The following is a 19,641-nucleotide window of genomic DNA, read 5'->3' on the forward strand; positions in this document are numbered from 1 at the left end:
ATTTACTTTACTTGTCACTGAAGCGGATGGAAGATTTTAACCTTTACTATCAGGGGTTAATGGAGGTTTTTTTAAGCACTTGCTATTTATCATAATAAAGGGCAAAACCAGCAGTAAAAATGCAGAAATGCAATATTGAGTAAATTCCACCACCCCAGTTTTTTTTTTTAATTACTTCCCTCTCTTATTCTGCCCCAGGATTTTGAAATGTTCTATGATTTACATGAATACAAGCATTATTTGTTCAGCTGGTCTCATTTATGTGTAGAGTCCTAAATGAATTTAAGGTGGAAAGAATTATCTTTGCTACAAATATTACCCCAGGGGAACAGCCCCGAAGTAGATGATGAATGGTTGGTTGTCCTTCATTTTCGAAGAGGACCAAAATGACATCACCATGATAAAGTGAAGTTTCAGTGTGTCTGACTGTGACTGATCAGGCCAATATGAGCTCGGAATGCTCAACCACAGGTTGGACACAGATAGTCCATATGAATTTTTGGGGTGGATACTCCAAATTTGCGCATCCTATGTTTACTTTGTGCTGTCTCAATCCTGCTTTGTTCACAGAGCACAGCACCCTTTATGATGTGGGCATACCATGCTGAGTGGTTCTGTGCCAGTGTCTCCCATGTTGTACAATCAAACATCTTGGACATTGAAGACAGTCAATGAATAACAAGAACCACAGATAAGAGGAATGAGGGCTTTAAGGCCATTCCTACACTATTAAATTAGTGGTGACATAGAAAAAAAAATGTCCCAGGGTGAAATCAGACTTAGGATTACATGACCTTATTATCCAACTCTCCAAAAGCAAATAAATTATTCAAAATACAACTAAATATCTAGAGAATTTCTGGAGCTCCAAATTAAGACATGTCCTACCAAACTATTGCATCTAATTACTTAACTACTAGTCCTACCAAATTACTGAATTAGAATATGCTAATTCATGGCAAAGTCATCAATGGTGTCTTATAGAAATGGTGACTTTTTTCCAAAGCTTGGCATTTTCCCTTTCATGAAGTGCTGGAAAAATAAATTATGCCAGTGGACTTTGTGTTTCTTCATATATACATCTCAAAGCCTGATAGAGTCTCTTTTTTCCTTTTGTCTCCGATTACATGAGATACATAGATTGTTAAAGATGGAAGGGAGTTTAAAGCTTGCCTCAATCAAATTATTCAGGCCTTTAGATTCCAAGTCTAGTATTCCATCCACTTGACCAATCCTAATTTTCATTTGAGCATATGAAGAACCCTCTGTCTCCTGCTATTTTGCCTTCTCTCTGCCATGACCTTCTAGATTTGTTGTTGTTCAATCATTTTTCTGTTGTTTCCAACTATTTGTGACCCCATTTGGGGTTTTCTTGACAAAGATACTGGAGTGGTTTGCCATTTCTTTCTCCAGCTCATTTTACAGACGAGGAAACTGAGGCAAAGAGTTAAGTGACTTGCCCAGGATCACACGGCCAGTAAGTGACTGAGGCGAGATTTGAACTCATGAAGAAGAGTCTTCCTAACTCTAGACCTACTACTCTTTCTACTGTGCCACTTGGCCAGCCTTCTAGATGATCAGAGGCAAAATCTGAAATTCACAGACATGATTTCAAGTGACTTCATCTGGAACTACATTTATTTTTGAACTTTTCAGCTGCCAAAGAACTTTAACAGATTGACTCTGAGCACAACAGTACTGGAATCTATTATCATGTCACTCTCTTGCCCAGCTAGTGCCTCCTTATTACCTCTAGTAGGATCAAGCACAAACTCCTTTGTTTTTATTTAAAGTTCTTCCCAATCTACTCTGATAGGTTGCTCTTCTTCATGCATTCTAAGGTCTTCCCTAACTGACCTTCTGGCTATTTCTCAGATGTGAAATTCCACCTCCCATTTCCATGTTTCTGTACAAATGTTTGCCCATACTTGAAATGTACTTTATTCTCACCTTCACCCTTTAGAATCCCCAGTTCCCTTCACAGCTTGTGCCTGGCCTTTCCTGATTCTTCCATTTAATAGCACCTTTTTCTTGAAGTAAACTTGTAATTATTTTGTATATGTGCATGTGTTGTTTTCCCTCTATAGAATACAGGTCCTTGAGTGGAAGGCAAGGATTGCTTCATTTTTGTCTCTGTATGCCCAGGATCTATCTAGCACTGTGCCTGGCACATAGTAGGTACTTCATAAGCGCTTGTTGATTAATTGATTGAATCCCTTTTATCTGACTCCATTAACCCAAACAGTAGCATCCGTTTTAAAAATAATGTATTCTCATAATATAGACATCCCATTCTATGGGTGTCTTGAGCCTCGATTTTCCAGTATAAATATAGTACAGGCCATTGAGGAATGGACAGGGAAGCTTTCAGAAGAGGCCATTTATCTTTAAGGGTATTTAACCATGCTACAGTTTGAAAGTCTTTTAGGAGGGCTGGCAACCATTCTAATGAATAACAAACAAAGACCCTCTTGTCACATTGAAAATTTCCCCTCCAATTTTGGGAAGTCTGACACCTTCCTCTCAGAGTAGTTTATAATGATATGTGGATAACTGAGATCAAATGTGTCAGGACAGGATTATAGCTGAAGAATCCACACCAAAGCCACTTTTATGTGTAAGAACATAATGTAATTGTCAGTTACTCACCATCTTTGGCCACATCACCAATGGGCACATTGTGTTTCTGTGACATGTAACCCAGAAAAGAGAAGATGACAAAGCCAGAAAAAAAGCTTGTCAGGGAGTTGACAGAGGTAGTGATGATCGCATCTCTGGGAAAAGACAAAACAAGTCATCATGAAGCAGAGGAAGATTATGGTAGCAGATGTAATTTTACACTCATTATTCTTAATTTACTGGGACTCAAAGAAGGGGGCCAATGGGGAGGGCAGAGCCATTATTTAAGGCATTTTTGTAAGGGAGCCTGTCTTTTTTTTTTTTTTCAGAAAGAAAACGATCAACCTATCGACTCTGTGGTTAACAGAGCAGCTTCTTGCAAGCTTTTTATCCAGGGCAGCTCCCCTGTCCTTAGAATAACTGCACAGAAGACCAATACCTGTTTTATCTCTAGGGGCCTCTCTGACACTTCTGACCGGCTGATGAATATGCTCAACTGGGCATCTGCAAGCCAGAGTCTGAGCAGGTCAGATTTGCATGGTCCTGTTCCTTACTTAGTAGAGGGCAGATGAGGAACTTTTCTGCATCACCTCCTTATCTTCAATGGCAAAGTCCATCAGTATTTTGTTTTAAGCAAAATTTGGGCTTGAAGCAAGGAGGAAAAAAATGAACCAAATTGTTTTCCCTAACCAACCCTGACCATGCAGTTTCCTCTAACCACTCCTTTGAGGTTGAGGAGAAAAGAAATGATTAGAGAGAAAGCAGAGAAGTTGGGGAGAAGAGGTGAAGGAAGGCAAAGGTAGGGAAGAGTATAGGAGGAAAGAGGGATAAGAGAAAGCAGGTCTTTCTGCTTTCTTCTTGACTTCCAACCTTGCACAGCCCTCCCTCATTCAAAGCAACGTCAAGTGCAAGTCAAGTCATCATTTCTCTGATGGCATGGTCTTCTTTGGCAATGAAGGACGAACACAACAACCTGCTCAGACATTCAGGAGCAGAATCAAAGCCAGTGTCAAAAGAAAAGGAAAAAGAGAAACTCTTCTTCTCACTCCCATATCTTGAATAGGAGATAAAACCAATCAACAAGATGGAAGACTGGAAATCTCTTCATTCCACCACAAGAACCATTTTAAAAAGGAAATTGGTCAGCTATTGAGCTTATTTCCCTGATTAACCAAACACTATTAATTAAAGAAATCCTGTGCCAAAATGTTTTTATGAGTGCCTCATTTTGACCATTTGACCATTTTCTCTTGGAACAACATATCAGGCATATTGGCTTTTTTCAGGGGAACATACATTTTCTTAAGGTGAATTTCACCTATTAAGGAATGTGAGAAAACAGTTGTTCAGTCCTATCCTACTCTTCATGGGGTTCTGTTGGTAGAGATACCAGAGTGGTTTGTCATTTCTTTCTCCAGCTCATTTTATACATGAGGAAACTGAGGCAAACAAGGTTAGAGTCTCTCTGAGTCCAGGTCTGGCACTTGATAGAGTTGAGCCATCAGTTAACTAATCTACGTAATAATTCTACTTTTAAGTGGATTTATGCATACACACATACCCACATTGGAAAAAAAATGCTTCTGTGACAATATTTAGCTGATACATATAGAAAAACTTTGTTTTATGACTTCATTCAGTAGTACAGAGAAAACAAGGTGTACCTAGATACATGCTACAAAAATGAACAATAAGAAAGGGGACTTCTGGGAGTCATATTAGGAATGGTACCAATGAATTATTGAGATTGGGTAGGTAATGAAGACATACTAGAAACACAATATTTCATGGGATTTTCCTTGTTTTGCCCAGATCCAGGCACTGGGATAGGAAAGATTAGCAACTATTCTATAACTTAAAATTTTAGGGTGGCCTGGGACATAGAGAAGTAAAGTGATTTTCTCAGGGTGACAGAGACAGTGGACCTCAGGGGTGGGACTTGAAGCCAAGTTTTAATGATACCAAGGTCAGCCAATGCACTGTTTCTCCTTAACTAACTTAAATAGCTTTCAAAAGGGCTCCTAATGTAAATTCTTATTTGCTTACAATGTTAGGCAATAAAGAGGATGTAATCAGTAACTGGACAGAGAAGAAGCCTGCATAATGTATAGACAGCTGCTTTTAAAGCCAAGATATAAGTTCAAGTCCTGTGTGGCTGACTAACCCACTTAAACTTTCTGTCTCCTGGGCAACACTCTAAGACTTTAAGTCCCAAAGAAGGTGGCAACCAGTATTCACAGAGGTAGTTTCCCCACCCCCAGGAGTTCCCTGTACCAGTGAAATCATCATTACTGTCCCTATGCTAGGAATATGATATAAAAATTAAAATCCATAACATTTAAACAAAAGGAGTAAAGCTAGAAATTCCTGAATTTATTTAAATTTATTTAAAGCACATAGTAGGGACATAAATGTTTACTGACTGAGAGATTAAGGAATTTTAATGGCATTTAAGGAATTGTGTGATTGGAAGAGAAAAACGGCTAGTCCCATGGCAAGAGTAGGGGATGACAAGGAGCTGCCAGAGGGCTGCAGTCTGAATTGTTGGAGGAAATTCCCAAATTGACAAGATCACAGATCCATTTGAGTAATTTAATGGCATTCAATGAGTATATTTATACCATGTTCTGAAAATAATATTTGAGTTGTTATGCATTTCTTAAATGAAGGTTCCATAATTAAATAATTCATTCTAAAAATAGGAGTGGAGATGAGGAGACCCAGAAACCTGAATCATGGGATCAAACAGTTGTAGAGTTGGTGAGGATCTTAGAAGTGATCTGGTCCAACCCTTAATTCAATGCATAACTTACTTCTACACCATTCCAAGTGACCATCCAGCTTCTGGTCAATCACTTACTAGTATGCTGGGGGAAAGGGTATAAAGCATACTCAGGTTCACAGGAGGAACCTTGTTTTCTGGTGCCTATCATCGTCTGTTATTATTTAGGCACTTTACACTATTTTTATTTAGTTTCTTAGAAAGCTAATTATTGTTGAAATGAAAATCCAACTATGACAATTCAGACTGAGTGATTTAGTTAAATATATATATATATTATTTATAATATGTATATATACACACACATACACATATATGTGTATACATATAAATGTGTATGTGTATATATATGTACATGTACATACATGTGTGTGTGTATATATATATATATATATATATATATATATATATATATATATATATATATATATGGAGAAAGAGAGAAAGAGACAGAGAGAGACAGAGAGTCCTAATAACTAATTTGTAAGGAGATTCTATGAACTGATTGCTAACCATTTTTTTTGGAGGGGGGGATTTTTACTTCAATACAGTATTATTACTTTAAATTTTTAACCACATAAACATTCTTTAAAGCAATCACAATGTTCAGAAATCAAGCTTTGATTTTTTTCTTCCTATTTATTTGGTCTCCCCATATTCGTGTCTACAGTATCTCTTTTGATACAAAAGAAGGTAAATAATCAGTCTATAAAGGTCAAAGACACCAGCATCTCCACATAAAATCCCTGGGTTATTTTCAGTCAGATTCTTTGGCCAGTGAATTCATGTCAACAAGCTGCATATGTCACTTTTTATAAGTGACTGCCCCAAATGAGCTTCTGGGGAGGAAAAAGGGAAGGGCAAAGGGGACAAGCATTTATTAAACATCTACTGTATGTCAGGCATTGTGCTAGATGCTAAACAATATCACTCATTGGATCATCACAGATATATCTAATTTGATCTCATTTGAAAGAAGAAACATTTGGTGATATAGTGGTAGACGGCAGTCAGATTCCCTGTTCTACTTCACAGCCTCATCCAGGCATGTGTCTAGTGCTGCTCACAATCATGCAATGCTCTTTCAAACATATTTCTGATTTTTCTCTGCAGAAGTGAATGTAGTGGAGGAGATTGTGAATAAGAATTCAAAGCTAATTTTCAAAACATGTTATGAATATATATTTTGGATGCTGTCAAACTCCTTAATTTGGCATATGTTTTCAATTAGTTTCAGATTTTTCTAGCTTTACTCCTCTGGACTGAAGTTAAATGTAATTCATCTTAGTTTTAGATTATATCTCTATTTTAATTTTGACTTTCCATCCCCAGGATCTAGCACAGTGTCTGGCACACAGTAGTTTAATAAATGCTTGTTGGTTGATTGATTGCCATTTGATCACATTTCTGTAAATTAAAAACGGGGTGGGGCAGCTAGGAGAAACACTTAGCAATGACAAGAATTGGGAGGTCACTTTTGAGGTCACTTAATGTAAGAAGAATGATCCCAGAGGGCATCATTGTATTATATGATTATCTTACTTCTACCACTTAGTCTTTAAATTATGTTTAGAGTCATTTGTTTAAGAAGACAGGGAAGTGCAATAAGTTCAAATCCCTGTTTTAGGTCTGAATCTTGGCTACTTGCTAACTGTGTGATCTTGGTCAAGTTACCTACTCTCTCTAGGCTGCAGCTAAATCACTTTATAAAATGAAGAAGTTGGACTAGAAGACCTCTCAGGTCCTTTTTAGTTCAAATATGGTTCTGTGATCTAGAAGAGATCTTGTTTAGAGTTGTGTCTGACTCTGTGATCCCATTTGGGGTTTTCTTGGCAAAGATACTGGAGGGGTTTGCCATTTCCTTCTCCAGCTCATTTTACACATGAGGAAACCAAGGCAAACAGAGTTAAGAGACTTGCCCAGGGTCATATAGCTAGAAAGTATCTGGGGCTGGATTTGAGCTCAGGAAGATGAGTGTTCCTGATTCCAAGTCCAGTGCACTGTCCACTCAACCACCTAGCTGACCTAGAAGAGATCTGTGTGAATACAATGATAGGAGGCTGCTGACATTATGAGATGGTTGTTCTTTGTTCTTCATTCTCAAAGAGGACCATGACATCAGGGAGGTGATGCCATGACATGCAACTGAATTGGATTTAAGTGAGGGAGGACTGTGCAAAGTCATAAGCCTCACTTTCTCTTCTGGAGCCATCTGTGTCCAGTGGCCAGATATACATCAGGACAACTGGAGATGGACTCCTCCATTAGGAGGAAACTTATCAGGAAAATGTAGGGGGTAGAAAGTGATGAGGGAAGGGGTAATATAGAAGGCTGAACTTGTAAAGAAAGAAAATGTAGGCCTTAACAGAGAACTTTTAAATAAAGTTTTCATTTTCTGCACATGGATACCTTCAAGTCTCATCTAGATTCAATTCTAGAAAAGTGAAAATCCCACAGAATCAGAGAAGTGATATGATTTTATTCTTTGTTTTTCATATTTAATAAGTATATTTTAATCTATTTAAGATAAACATTTCACCTGTTCTATCCTTATTCTAATTTTAATTTATTCAAAAAGATAGTCTTACGGACTGTGATGTTCATAAATTTGTGTGATAATTGTATTTCAATGTGATTTATTTCCTTTGTAATCCTGAGGTTTTTTTTTAATTCTATGCATTTGAAAATATTATTCTGAGGAATCCATAGGCTTTACCAGCTTACCAGAGTTAGTGATATCCAAAAAGGGTAAGTTGATGGTATAATTTCTAGGTTTTACAAGCAGTTTTCCCTTTCTTTTCTTCCAGATAGTGACTTCCGTATCAGTTATTTTAAAATATCAATAGAAAAAATAAATGACCCACCATTTGATCAGTCGGACACTTTCAAAGATAAGAGTTCAGAGCTTACCTATAACAGTTGTTAGTAAATTTATTGTAACTGGAGAATGCTATTAGCACACCAAACCCAACACCGAGAGAGAAGCATATCTGAGTGGCAGCATCTATCCAAACCTACAAACACATCCAGAACCAGAGACACAAAAGAAGAGAGAGAGAGAGAGAGAGAGAGAGAGAGAGAGAGAGAGAGAGAGAGAGAGAGAGCAAGAAAGAGAGAAAGCTGTTATTAGAGATAATTGCAGGAAACTCATTCAGCTCAAAGATGAAAGATAAGAGCTGAATACAAGGTAATTTTGCAAATTACTGCTGCACGCACGCATGTACCCAACCCTGCCCCTCAGATTATTGTTTTCAGTTATGATGTCCCGGGTTCTTGCTGAGGGGAATTGTGCCTGTGTCTGTGTCCTGTTCTTTCTCATGGAAAGTGGCATGAGTTTAGACTTAACTCATTATCAAAAAGAAAATGGTATTCAAAACAAGATCAGTAGCAAATTAGACTTTAAGGAATAAATATGTCCTATGGCCTTAGGATAAAAGAGAATATTCTTAAAAAGAGGTGTGCTGTTTTATCCCTGTGTAAACTTTAGTGCTTACTTAAAATAGGCTTCAAAAATAAAACTGTAATACAACAACATTTGCAAGAATAAGAATTTATGAAACCCAGCTTAGTCTGTCCATTCATAAACTGAATATACGTGTCCTAAAAATCTGAAGGAGATACTTTTCTATGGCATCTTGAAGAAACAGATAGTCTACAACCAAGCCTGGCCCAGAAGAGATACAAGCAGAGATGTGCTAGTAAATGTTTAACAACTACTTGGAGGGGGAGGGAGGGAGAATGCATACACAACCCACTTTTAAGTGTATTCTATACTATTAATATTTTCTTAAGCCTAAATAATTAACAGAACAATAAGCCAAGTCCTGATTTGTGCCTTTTGTCAATTTCTAAGGTGTAAAGGCTCATACTGAAAATTTAATAATTGCCTTAGAGTTGCCTTAGAGCACACCCCTGGATATGAGAACATACCCCTCTTATTTCTTTACACAGTTGATGGACTATGGGTGGGGAGCATTGCATATGTTGGATGTCCTGCTTAGTTTTGCCTTTTTTTTTTTTTATGGTGTGTGTGTGTGTGTGTGTGTGTGTGTGTGTGTGTGTGTGTGTGTAGAGTGATATCTTCGAATGCAGATGACATAGAAACAAAAGACTAATAAAGATATATTAAAAAGAAAGAAATGTTCTAAGAAATATATTAAAGCATTTTTCTAAAACCCAAGTTTGCTAGTTCACAATCTTTTGGCCCACACTTCTAATGATATCTTCCCTCCCTCTTTTGTATTCATCCTATTCCCCAATAGAGAGTTATTTATTTAAGCATCTTTTCTCTTCTATCAGGTTGTAAGCTTCTTGAGGATAACTACTGCTTTGTATACATATATGTATATACATATATACACACATATACACATATATTCATATCATATCTATCTTGCTTATTCAAGGAATAGGAATTTTAATGCTATACTTAATTGAAATGTCTGTATACTTCAATAGATATTGTGCATGAGTCAAGAATAGCCATGTATGCTATGGATCAATTTCTAAACTGACAGAATGAGTCATATTATTTACAAATATTCTCAAGAGTTTGGTTCTAACCAAATGAGTGGGTGTAGTCAACTCTTCATTATCCATGTGAAGCTTGACCTCACTCTCTACATTAGCAGTTCTTAACTTTGCTTGTGTCCTGGACCCCTTTGGTAGACCTGCCTTTGGCAGTCTGGTGAAGTCTATGGACCCCCTCTCAGAATAATATTCTTAAATATGTGAAATAAAATACATGGCATTACAAAGGAAATCATTTGTATTGAAATACAGTTGTCAAATTAAATCAAAGCAAAACCAAAACAAGTGCAGAGACCCCAGGATTCTTGCTCTCTGTGCAGAGCTGACCCTGTGGTTGAGCCTTCTTTCCAATTAATCCTATGTAGACAATTCTTTCCTGCCCTAATGCAACTATATAAAGACCTGCAGGCTTATTTTCCCTGCCTATCCACTTTCCTGGCCTACAGAGAGTCCACTGGGTGGACAGAAGACCACAAAGTCTTGGCAGTAAGTATTCTTCCAGCCATTTTCTTCAATGTTCTTTTGGAGGCAAAGTACAACTTTTCTCCCTCAGTTTATACCAAAATCTTCATAACTTGTCAGTCATTTTCCTCAGATAGAGAAGTGAATGCTGGGAGTGGTGAAGAATGGTCCTGATTATCCTCCTGAAGGGACCTGTAGCAGAAATAATCCTTCCACTCTCTGGATCCAAACTCACTTCACCCTCAAAGAGATTGTTGAATTCTGTTTTAGTTCTCAAAAGACAAGGGGATTCAATTGCACTCAACAAACCCTCTCAGAAGGAACAAGATGCAGCTAAATGGTCACTGCTCAGACAGGAAATGAAGGAAGAAAACTATCACCACTGGCGCAAAAATATGAATTAATACATGACTCTCAATGGTCACATCACTTCTCTCTCCCCTTCTCTCTCTTCTTTCTCTCTTCTTCTCTCTCTTTCCCCCTCTTTCCCCCTCCTCTCCCTTTCCCCCCAAGCTCCCACTTCTTAAGAGAGATCAAAGTGGGCTAGTGGATAGGGCCTGGAACCAGGAATGCTTTGAATTAGCTGGGAATGTTAACTTAACCTCTTAGCCTCAGTGTCAGCCTCCTTATCTGTTCAATGGGGATAGTGATGACATCTGTCTCACAGGGATATCGTGGGGTTCAAAAGAAATAATAAAATGCTTTGGAAACCTTAAATTCTACAGAAATGTTAGATATTATTCTCCCTCAATCACATCAAATACATATTTTTCTGGCTTTAGAGCTGTAGCAGGGGAAATTGGGGAATAAGAGGGAAATAAGGAGAATGAGAAACATGGAGTTTGACATTTCTCAAGGCCAATCACAACCTGGTAGGTTTCTTCTATGTGTATTAACAGGGCCAGGTTTCTCTTCAAGTCTGACTTCTGAGTGGATCATTGGTCAACTCTTGTTTCTCTCTGATATTTCAGCTTCAGATTTGGTCTCTGCTTTTGTTTGAGTTACCGAAGTGCCTGTTCCTGGTCTTGGAAACAATAAAAATTCTCTACTTCTGTCCCCATAGAGACTAGACTCACAGACCTGCCACCTCAGGCTAAGGACTGCTTAGGATGACCTAACCAGCACTTTCCCAAACTTTATCTCTGCAGGCTAGGTCATAACTAGGTAATGGGCAATTGTCCAGTCATCACCAAAGAACCCTGGACTTTGAAGGTCCTCAGTTTTATAGACTCTAAATTTTTCTTATTGATCCATACAAATAATGGGGTGGAGAAAAGGTAATGGAGCAATCTAAGCCTTGAAGGAAAGATCTTTGATTCTGCTAAATGCTCTGAAGCTTTCTTGCCTTTTCATATGCAAATGAGACACTTGAATCCTCACATCCATTACTAGGGATAAACGAGCCACTCAAAGTTTTATGTCCTTTATAAGGAGCAAAAATGGTTCCCTTCAATGTGAAAGAGGTTCAGCCTTTATGAGGTGGAAATGACCCCTTTCCTAAATGGATGATACCCCCTATATTAGTAATGCAACTAGAAGAAGCTAGTTGAAAGATAGAAGACCAATCAGAATGCTTATGAGGGATTTTGCTGCTACTCCAATAAGAATAAGCAATATGTAGTGGAGGGCATTGAAGGAGGAGATATCATGATTCCATTTGTCTATGGATGTGAGAATGGCCACAAGTAACTTTTGGGCAGAACTGGTATAATAACAGAGAGATGACTGAATGAAAAGTCTTATGGAAGAACACAGACCCTTTCCTTGGTAGCTATTCTTAGTGCTCTGCTTTGGGTGGTGACTGCTACGAAAAGCAGCTTCAGAGGGTGGAGTGGTGGGCGGAGATCAAGATAAATGTAGTGTGTCTGTGTCTCCTATGTGCTACTATGGTGCCTTATATTTTCTGGCTGTACTTGGTGTCTGCCCTCTGGTCGTTAATGTCAATCCAGACGTAAAACAGAAAGATGTTCTCAGCAAACGTTTTCACTACTGGAAAGGAGGATTATCATATTATATAGATTTACAACTGGAAGGAACCTCAGAGGTCTTCTAGTCCAATTCTATAATTTTACAGATGAGGAAACTGAGTCCCAAAAAGTGGCTTAGCTTGTCATCTAGATTGTCACGAGTAGAACTGGGATTCCAAACCCAAACCCTTTGTCTCCAAATTCAGTGTCTTTTCTGCTTTTAATGTCTTTCCCAAGATCCAAATGGAAGAGGGATTCTCAATTGATGGTGAGGTTCATCAGATGCTCCTTGCTATGGATAATATTGAGCTAATTGTATCAAGTCCCAGAACATTACCAAGCCTCCTCCATGTGCTCAAAAGAGATTGGCCCAAGAATCCATTTTCTTGGATGAAAAGTGCCTGTTGTCCAGAGTAGGAAATGCAGTTGAATGACCAGTTCATTGAAGCCATATGGTGGTATAAATATCCAAAACAGACTTTGCATATGGACATAAGAATTATGACCAAAGTGAAACAGGGATGAAAGGGCTGGACTTCACTTGTAAAATGGGCAGTGCTTTTTAACAATCACAGGGTGCTCTCCAGAGTAAAAACCTATTTTTTTAAAAGACATATTCTCCCAGAAATGGTATATGATTGAGAAGCCTGGATTACCATAATCTTTGAAAGATCAAAGTTGTGTATAATCCGAAGAGCCACAGGGAGGAACATAGTCTGGACATGTGTAGGCTGAATCATTTTTCCAGTTATGCCTTTTATTAAAAAAGTGAGTTCATATATATAATATTACATATCATATACATAGTATATATATTATATATATTATTATATACATATATCAGTGAGGAAATGTATAATCATAAAAGGATGTGGGCTCATCCTATTGGGCAAACAAGAGATAATAGGTGGAGAGAGCTTAAATGTTGCTTTGACACACATTAAATTAAAAAAGATCTACAAGAAGGACTGCAGTGTATTGGGTAGGCCCTCTGTGGAGGAACTATATGTGAACATGGACAAGGTTCATGTAGGATAAAGTAGAGAAAGGTTTCAATTTAAACTGATAGAGGGAATTCCTGAATTGATGGAATCACATTTCTTAAAAGAAGAAGGCAATTGAAAGGGGGGAAGGGAGGAACTTTGTTTTGTGTTAATCATGGTGCACAAAACATTGAGTTATAATGATGGGGACTTTGCCTCTTGAGAAGATCAGACTTGTCACAGTATCTTCCCCTACCATGTTGATGAGTTTGGTACTAAAAAATCCTTCCCAGTCAAGGAAATAAGGCATACTTAATAAACAGTTTGGTGGCACAGTGGATAGAGTGCTGGGTCTGAAGTCAGGAACACTCATCTTCCTGAATTCAAATCTGGCCTCCGATACTTGCTAGCTATGTGACCCTGGAAAAGTCACTTAACTCTGCTTGCCTCAGTTTCCTCATCTGTAAAATGAGCTGGAGAAAGAAATGGCAAACCACTCCTGTATCTCTGCAAATGGGGTCACCGAGAGTTAGACATGACTGAAAACCAACTTAGAAAATATTTGTGATTGCTTTCCATGATCCTGAGGAAACTCATAAGAGGAGAGCTATACATCTTAAAGTAACTGGACAGATTCAAAGACTTAGAGATTTGCCTGGGGCTTGAGAGGTTAAGTGACTTGCCCAGAATCGCAGAGCCAGTATGTGTCAGAAGCAGGATCTGAACTTCGGCCTTCCTCATTCTAAGGCCAGTTTCTTATTCATTACAAAATGCTGCCTTTAGAAATTATTATGATAGGTGGGATGGTTGGTGAGATGAACTTATACTAGTATAGTGCCAATGAGATTAGAAAAGAGGGGATAGATGTGAAACATATTACAGACATGGAATTGAAGAGTACTTGGGAGTCAAGTTGAGATGAAAGGCTTCCATACTATTAAAACTGGGCCTGAAGAAGGTTGTGGGACATAGCACTGAAGGGCAGAGCTACATCTCAAATAACCTACAGAAAATCCTGGACATTATAATAAAACAGGAAGATGCTTCCCAGGCTCCCAGAGGCTGGACATTGGATTTTATATCTTGATCCAGAAAAAAGATAGGAGAAAAGGTCAGGGTTATTCGTGGATCTTCCTTCTTCCTCACCTCTCACATCCAATCAGTTACCAAGTCCTGTTTAATTCCATGTCCAAAATATCTCTTTATTCAACTGCTCCTCTCTGTTCCCACTGATATCACACTGCTGTAGGTCTTTTTAACCATCCTCTGAACAGTTTGAATAACTTCCCCATAGATGCAGCATGGCATGATGAATTAAGAGCTGGCCTTAGAGTTAGGAAGACCTGGGTTCAAGGCTCAATTTGGCACATAACGACGATATGACTTTGGGTAAGGCATTACCTTAGTGCCCCTAAGTAATTCTCTAAGGCTGTAAATTGCAGAAAAGTTGATGATTCTCTGGGATAGAGGGAGTTTCTTCATCAGGAGTTCCCTATACCAATGAAATCACAGGCCAGGCTCCAAACAAATATCTACCTATAATATCTATCTATCTATCCATCATCCATCCATCCATCCATCCATCTATCCATCCATCCATTTATCTATCCATCCATTCATCTATCCATCCATCCACCTATCTACCTACTTACCCATCTACTTACCTGCAAAAACACACATATATGTGTGTATACCAGGCAACTTTTTAAGACTAAAAGTTATAAATGAGTTACCAATCTGTTATGGTGGAATGAGCTTTCATACTTGAAGTTCCCTACACTGATGAAATCATTTGTGTATGTATATATGTGTATGTGTATGTATATATCTGTGTATGTGCACACACACACACACACACACACACACACACACACACACACACACACACACACACACACACCTATCTGTGCAGAGCAACAGTTTAATTGCCAAGCCCCTTCCTGTCCTTCCAGTTTTACTAAGTAACACTTCAGGAAAGACAACTTGCACAGGCCAACAGTCATCATGGGAATTGAAAGGAGTAGAATTTTCTCAATCTAAGTTAAATAAGGGACTGAAGTCACAGAGTGGCAGCTTAGAGAGAATCAAGGGATTTCTAAGTGTAGACTTAAAATGTCAGAGCAATTCTCTAGCTAGCCAATGGATGCTGCTGGTTGGAATCCACATCCTCAAAGAACTAAGGACAACTTCTAGGGCTATAACTTATAGAAAGTGTATTCTCTCCATGTATAGCCTGTTTCTGCACACACTTCTGCTGTGTGTGCTTCTCCAAATGTGCTCCTTGGTGATACATGCTCATGATGTGTATCCTTCCCCCTATTTGTACTGTAGTCACTTACAGGAGAGCATAGCTATGTATTTATGTGAGAATTTTGCACATTATTTTTCTATTTTGTTTAAGTGTTTTTGCTGTGAACTATTGTGTCCTCTAGCTGTCTAGTAAAAGAAACCCATTAATAGGATCTTATGATCAATAAATTTGAATGTCTGCTGACCCATAAAATCTCTCAAACCTGGGATCACTTCACTTTATATGAGTCCTTGGGAGGAAAGATGCTCTACATGCTATATTTGTATAGACAGTTATATTTATTTTGCTTATAACACCTAACAGAGTGGAAATTACAGTACTCTAGGGTTGTGTATTGCTCTTTATAATGCTAACAAGTTTATCAGGTGATTTATACAAGTTTGTGCTGCCAAAATGAGTTGTTTACTACTAATACATTCCCCTTAACCAGCATTAATAGGGGTTAACAATACTTATACGTTTGTGGAGAGCCTAAACTTACTAATAAATTTTTTGACTTAATACTAGTGTCATTTTCTCTTTAAAGACTGTATCTCTCCTTCCTCTGCTCTCCTAGACTCTAGAGTACTTAATATTTCTAAGTCTTCTAATGAATTTGTCATATAGAGGTTCTTATTATAGCTCCCTGTCCATATGCCTTAGACACTCAACAAGATTAGAAGCTCCTGTAGGGCAAGCAGGGTGTCATGCTTTTTTGAATTTTCTACCTAACTCAGTCTCTTGTGTATAGTTGATGCTTAACAAATATATTGTGATGAAATAAATAACACACCATCAGTCTGCTTCCCTTATGAATCTTTAGCCCTAGAATAGATAAATCTTTGACATAAGCATTCTAGGTGGCATAAGATGAATTTATAAATGAATAAGGAGCACACACTCACGGATGCCTCACAGAGACGGTAGAAATCAACACTCAAGTAGGCTTTAATACCATCGATGGCTCCTGGAAGGGTGACCCCACGTAGTAGCAAAGCTGTGAGAACGATATATGGCATGGTGGCCGTAATCCACACCACCTGAATGGAAAATCATGGGAGTTATCCTCCTTCATTCTCATTCTTGGTATCACTTAAGTTTCTCTCTCTTTCTCTCCACATACACAAGTATCCACATATAGACATACATGTATACAAACACATGCACACACACAGACAGAGAGTTTGAGCGAGTAAGTACAGTACACACTATAGGTACATACACTCACAACTTGGCCTACTAAAAACAAGTAAGGCACCAAATTTATTAACAAATATTCCAAAATGTTCTGAAAGTGAAAAAAAGTTTTTTAAAATTTAGTGACTACTAAGATGTCCAATATATTTTAACTAAAAAAAAGTAGGATTCAGCCACATTAAGACAATCAAATAAAAGCAACCACTTTCCTCTTTCATCTTAGCTCTCATGTTCTACTTCTGATTTAGTACTCTTGATTTGCTCAGAAAGAGCCTGATTCAGAGACATAGTTGCTTCTGTTTTAACCATCAGGATTTTTTTTTTTGGTAAAGATTTTATAAATGATGTCTTTATAAATAGCATGCTTAGCTTCAAGCAAATAAACTTTAGCATCTCAGATTTCTCCCCCATATTTAGCAACTTCTTCAAAGTTCAGTGAAACCACTAAATAAATCATTTCAATAGATACATGCATCTTTCAACAAAAACATGGGATTTTTTTTTTGTCTTATGTTTTTGTTATTTTCATTTATGTGAATGCCAAAAACCACATTTGACAAAAAGTTTTCATCAGGATCAGACCATGGATTTAATTTAACCATTCATCCCTACCATATAAAGTTGGAAGCACGTGATAATTTCTTAGCTCTCCCTTTAAAATGTTAATGATTTTATTTTGATGAGAGGAAGTATGCAAGGTTACAATGGACTCAGTTATCAAAATCACTTAGTCAGTCACCTAGCATTTATTAAGCTCCTATCATATGCCAGGCACCGTGCTAAGCACTGGTAATACAAAGAAAGACAAAAGATGGTCCCTGTCCTCAAAGAACTCATAGACTAAGAGGGGAGACAACATGAAAATTGTTATGCAAAAATAAAATGTATATAGGGTAGGAGATAATCACAGAGAGAAAGTACTAATGTTAAGAAACACTGGGAAAGACTTAGAAACTTTGTTATAATTAAAAGGTCTCCTGCTGTCATCATTGTAAGGCCAGTATATTACATCCATTGGCAGATGGGGAAATTGAAGGGCAGATTATAAATAAAATTTCTCAAAACATTTGATTTATAGACTAATAACTGACAGCATTTCCCCATTCAAATATCTCTAAACCGTTTTGAGTTTTGATAAAAACTCTTATCAGATATGTTCCTGCTTTAGATTTAAAGCACCTACGTATACAGGGAAACATTCCAACATAGAAATACTTTGTCAATTCAGGATTCAGTTATATTGCAACCTTATCTATCCAGAACATGGTGAAAAATTAGAAAAATACACAAAAATAGATTTTCCTGGCTTCAAGGTCATTGTTTGCTTACATTCTCTCGCATCACCAAATACCAGGATAATTTCCACAGCATGGAAATATGATTGATGCAGTCATTAAGTGAGGACATCTTTACTTTTTCTTTTGCATGTGAAAGATAGCCATTGGTTTGTTTAAGTAAAGCATCTTTCCTTCACTCAAGCCATTGCTACTTATCGACAAATGAGAATCCGTTTTATTTTTTATACTCAAATACTTAAGTGGATCTGTGATCCTTCCAAGGAGGCAGACTATGAACCATCCATGCTTTTCTGTCCTGTAAGACTTTCTATCCTATTCTTTCTTAAGTTCACCACCGAGGGCCACCCAGTGTTTGGAGAGGGAGGAGGCATTTCTCCTCGACACTTCAAGGATGTGAGTGGGCACAAAGGCTGATCATTGGTTAGTTTTAGCTCTGACTACAAGACCCACTCAGCCTCTATTTGTGATCATATATTTCTTTACTTTGGTTCCACTTAGTTTCTTTCTTAAGTCTTGCAGCCTGTTTACACCTGTCACATGTCTCTGCATTGCCTTGGGTAATATTAATTTTGAATTCTTTGGAGATTGTACTGTTCCATAATTCAGTAATATAATATCATTGGTAGAATGTTTGTACTCAAAAAGTCTTTCTAATGTGAAAATATGTTCAATATGAAATTATAAGTAGAGCTTATATCAGATTGCATGCTGTCTTGGGGAGGAGAGAGAAGAGAGGGAAAATTTAAAACAAAATCTTATGGAAGTGAATTAATTATAAAAAAAGTTGGTCTTTATTTCAAGGAGAAGTTTGGGATTATTAAAGGAGATTGGTAATTTTCCAAAAGTAGTCTAGCCTGCTCTTCTTTCCTGTTTAATTCTAGGCCCCAGATATGATATGCTAATGGACAAGTCATATAAGTTCTCCATCACAGAACTTCATAACCTAGACAACAGGTATTCTTTCATTACTTGATATTTTCTCCATGGATAGGTAAAATTCTTTCATTTCTATAGGCATGTTTTCATTTCACATGTCTTTCATTTCAGAGCATAGGTGCTGATTCAGACAACTCTTTTGTATACTGACATCTGTGATGAAGACATAGAGTCCCACTTAAGTTAACTAATAATCATCTTTCAAAAAAGAAAACAATACTAAATCCTTGCTCTTGACTGTTACTATCCTATTACTATCAAAAATGTCTTGAGCTTATGCGCATCTTTGATACCAAAACATCTGTTGATGAGTCTTACCTTCCCAGATGTCTTCACTCCTTTCCATAAGCTGAAATAAAGCAGGACAATTACAATAACCAAGCAGCAAGTTAGCTGCCACCGAGGAAGGCCCAAATCATCAATTCCTTTGCTCTGGTGAAGATGTAGTACTTCTCGTCTGAAAAATTGGGAGAGAAAGATTGTATACAATTTCATTACTTCTACATTGGCAAAGCAAAGGATCTGGAGTTAGATGACTTGGGTTTTTATCTCATCTTTGGTGATGACTGCATGAAAT

The 19,641-nt window shown here is 37.6% G+C and overlaps 1 protein-coding gene across 2 annotated transcripts in view; it reads right to left on the reverse strand.

Moving 5' to 3' along the window:
- SLC6A3 (solute carrier family 6 member 3) overlaps positions 1-19,641 on the reverse strand; it is a 92,291-nt gene that overhangs the window by 38,116 nt on the left and 34,534 nt on the right. For both annotated transcript variants that reach the window (XM_072605364.1, XM_072605363.1), the window contains exons 5-8: positions 19,383-19,521; positions 16,539-16,673; positions 8,312-8,415; positions 2,650-2,774 (exon numbers count right to left, since the gene is read on the reverse strand). In XM_072605364.1, the coding sequence (XP_072461465.1) occupies positions 2,650-2,774; positions 8,312-8,415; positions 16,539-16,673; positions 19,383-19,521 (503 nt within the window). The remainder of the gene's footprint in view (positions 1-2,649; positions 2,775-8,311; positions 8,416-16,538; positions 16,674-19,382; positions 19,522-19,641) is intronic.

This window comes from Notamacropus eugenii, chromosome 4 (assembly GCF_028372415.1).
Source record: "Notamacropus eugenii isolate mMacEug1 chromosome 4, mMacEug1.pri_v2, whole genome shotgun sequence".
NCBI classification, from domain to species: Eukaryota; Metazoa; Chordata; class Mammalia; order Diprotodontia; family Macropodidae; genus Notamacropus; species Notamacropus eugenii.